The following is a 3,158-nucleotide window of genomic DNA, read 5'->3' on the forward strand; positions in this document are numbered from 1 at the left end:
GTCATATATAGGAATATAGGACTGTATTTGTAGGGCCACGGTCATATATAGGAATATAGGACTGTATTTGTGGGGCCACAGTCATATATAGGAATATAGGACTGTATTTGTAGGGCCACAGTCATATATAGGAATATATGAGCATATTTGTAGGACCACATTCATATATATACAAATATTTGATCATATTCATATATGAATATGAGGACCATGTTCATATATAGGAATATAGGACTGCATTTGTAGGGCCACAGTCATATATAGGAATATATGAGCATATTTGTAGGACCACATTCATATATATGAAGGTATGACCATAATTCATAGGACCACATTCATATATATACAAATATTTGATCATATTCGTATATGAATATGGGGAATATGAATATATGAATATAAGGACCGTGTTCATATATAGGAATATAGGACTGTATTTGTAGGGCCACAGTCATATATAGGAATATATGAGCATATTTGTAGGACCATAATCATATAGATGAAGGTATGACCGTAATTCATAGGACCACACTCATACATATGAAGATATGACCATATTTGTAGGATCAAATTCACTTATATATGAAGATATGACTGGAATTCATAGGACCACATCCATATATAGGAATATAGGGCTGTATTCGTAGGGCCATAGTCATATATAGGAATATATGAGCGTATTTGTAGGACCACATTCATCTATATACGAAGATATGACCATAATTCATAGGACCACACTCATATATACAAATATATGACCATATTCATAGGACCATGTTCATATATGGGAATATAGGGCTGTACTTGTAGGGCCATAGTCATATATAGGAATATATGAGCGTATTTGTAGGGCCATAGTCATATATATGAAGATATGACCATATTTGTAGGATCAAATTCACCTATATATGAAGATATGACTGTAATTCATAGGACCACATCCATATATATATGAATGTTTGACCATATTCATAGGACCACGTTCATATATAGGAATACAGGACTGTATTTGTAGGACCATATTCATATATATGAATATGTGAGCATATTTGTAGGATCACCTTCACCTATATATGAAGATATGAGTGTAATTCATAGGACCACACTCATATATACAAATATATGACCATATTCATAGGACCATGTTCATATATAGGAATATAGGGCTGTATTTGTAGGGCCATAGTAATATATAGGAATATATGAGCATATTTGTAGGACCATACTCATATATATGATGATATGACCATAATTAATAGGACCACATTCATATATATATGAATATATAACCTTATTATAGGACTACATTCATATATATATGAATATTTGACCATATTCGTAGGACCATGTTCATATATAGGAATATAGGATCGTATTCACGGAACCATATTCATATATAGGAACAAAGGACTCAAAACTGAAATCCATTTGCCCCCAGGGCTTCTGCTCTTCAAAACAGACATGAATATCCATTCATAGATACAAATATACAGCCTATATTCACAGCCAAACTCTTAAGCAGCGCTGCTTGAATACCTGCAGTGCATCCGGAATTAATTTTTGGAGAACAAGTGCTTCCGCGACCTGTGGCTCAAACACTGCTTTCTCCAAATAAAGCACCGAAAGAGCACCATGAAAAGCAAATCAAAGCCCCCCACCAGCTGACAGCAGAATCCCCTAAGCAGCCTGAAGTCACAGAACCCACCGGGAAAAGGTGGGCTGCGCTGAACAAGAGCAAAACTGGTGGTGGGATGGCATTTTTGGGGGGCGGAAAAGTGGTATTTGGGGGGGGGGAAATGGAGAGCAGAAATGACAGCAGCTCACCTGTCTTCTCCTTGATCTCACAGAGCACGCTGAACAGAGCGGGCTTCATCCTGTGGCAGTTCAGGGCGTGTTTCCTGCGGAGAAGAAAAGCAGAAACAAAGTGAGTGCCAATGGGGAAGGACGGAGCGACGCAACGCTGAGCGCGGCGTTAAAATTCAGAGTTCTGCACGGCTTCCCTGAGCCAGATGGAAGTTCTGTGCGAGCAGAGGAGCGTTCTCGAGAGGTAAAGAGAGTCTTTTGGGGTATGCTTGTATAGTTATAGTAGATATATGGTTATAGTATATAGAGCAACAGAATCTGTACAAAAAGGAGGAAAAAACGCTTAGTTTTCCTGCAGGGAAAACCGAAAGAGGAGGAATAACCTAGAACATGGCTAGAACACACCCCAGAACACAGCTGGAAACTATTTAGGGCACAGCTAGAAACCATATGGAACACAGCTGGAACCTATAAAGGACACAGCATGAAATGACATAGGACACAGCATGAAACCAACCTAGAACACAGCTGGAACCAATATATGACACAGCCAGAACCAACCTGGAACACAGCCAGAAACTATGTAGGACACAGATAAGGAACCAAGAGACAGATAAGGGATCAAGGGATTGATAGAGGGGCCAAAGGATTGATAAGGGTTCAAGAGATTGATAAGGGATCAAGACCAAGACCAAGACCATATAGGACACAGCCAGAACCAATGCAGAACAGAGCTAGAACCAATACAGATCAGAGCCAGAAACAGCCTGGAACACAGCTGGAAACTATACAGGACACAGCCAGAAACCACAGAGGACACAGCTGGAATCAACCTGGAACGCAGCTAGAACCAACCTGGAACACAGCTGGAAACTATACAGGACACAGACCAAAACCATATAGGACACTGCTAGAACCAATATGGCACACAGCTAGGACCAATACGGAACACAGCCAGAAATTATACAGGACACAGCTGGAATCAACCTGGAACAGAGCAGAAAACTATACAGGACACAGCCAGAAACCATATAGGATAAGCTAGAACCAACATGGAACATAGCTAGAAACTATAAAGGGCACGGCCAGAAACCACATAGGGCACATCTGGAATCAACCTGGAACACAGCTAGAACCAACTTTGAACACAGCTAGAAACTTCATAGGGCACAGATCAAAACAATATAGGTCCCTGCTAGAACCAATATGGAACACAGCTAGGACCAACATGGAACACAGCTGGAAACTATGAAGGACACAGCTGGAACCAACTCGGAACACGGCTGGAAACTATAAAGGAGACAGCCGGAAACCATACAGGACACAGCTGGAACCAACCTGGAACACAGCTAGAA

The 3,158-nt window shown here is 40.3% G+C and overlaps 1 protein-coding gene across 1 annotated transcript in view; it reads right to left on the reverse strand.

Moving 5' to 3' along the window:
* The window catches only part of PBX4 (PBX homeobox 4), a 20,311-nt gene that overhangs the window by 14,581 nt on the left and 2,572 nt on the right, over positions 1-3,158 (reverse strand). The window contains exon 2 of the mRNA XM_021382735.1: positions 1,825-1,898. Coding sequence (XP_021238410.1) covers positions 1,825-1,898 — 74 coding nt within the window. The remainder of the gene's footprint in view (positions 1-1,824; positions 1,899-3,158) is intronic.

Source organism: Numida meleagris, unplaced genomic scaffold (assembly GCF_002078875.1).
Source record: "Numida meleagris isolate 19003 breed g44 Domestic line unplaced genomic scaffold, NumMel1.0 unplaced_Scaffold283, whole genome shotgun sequence".
NCBI classification, from domain to species: domain Eukaryota; kingdom Metazoa; phylum Chordata; class Aves; order Galliformes; family Numididae; genus Numida; species Numida meleagris.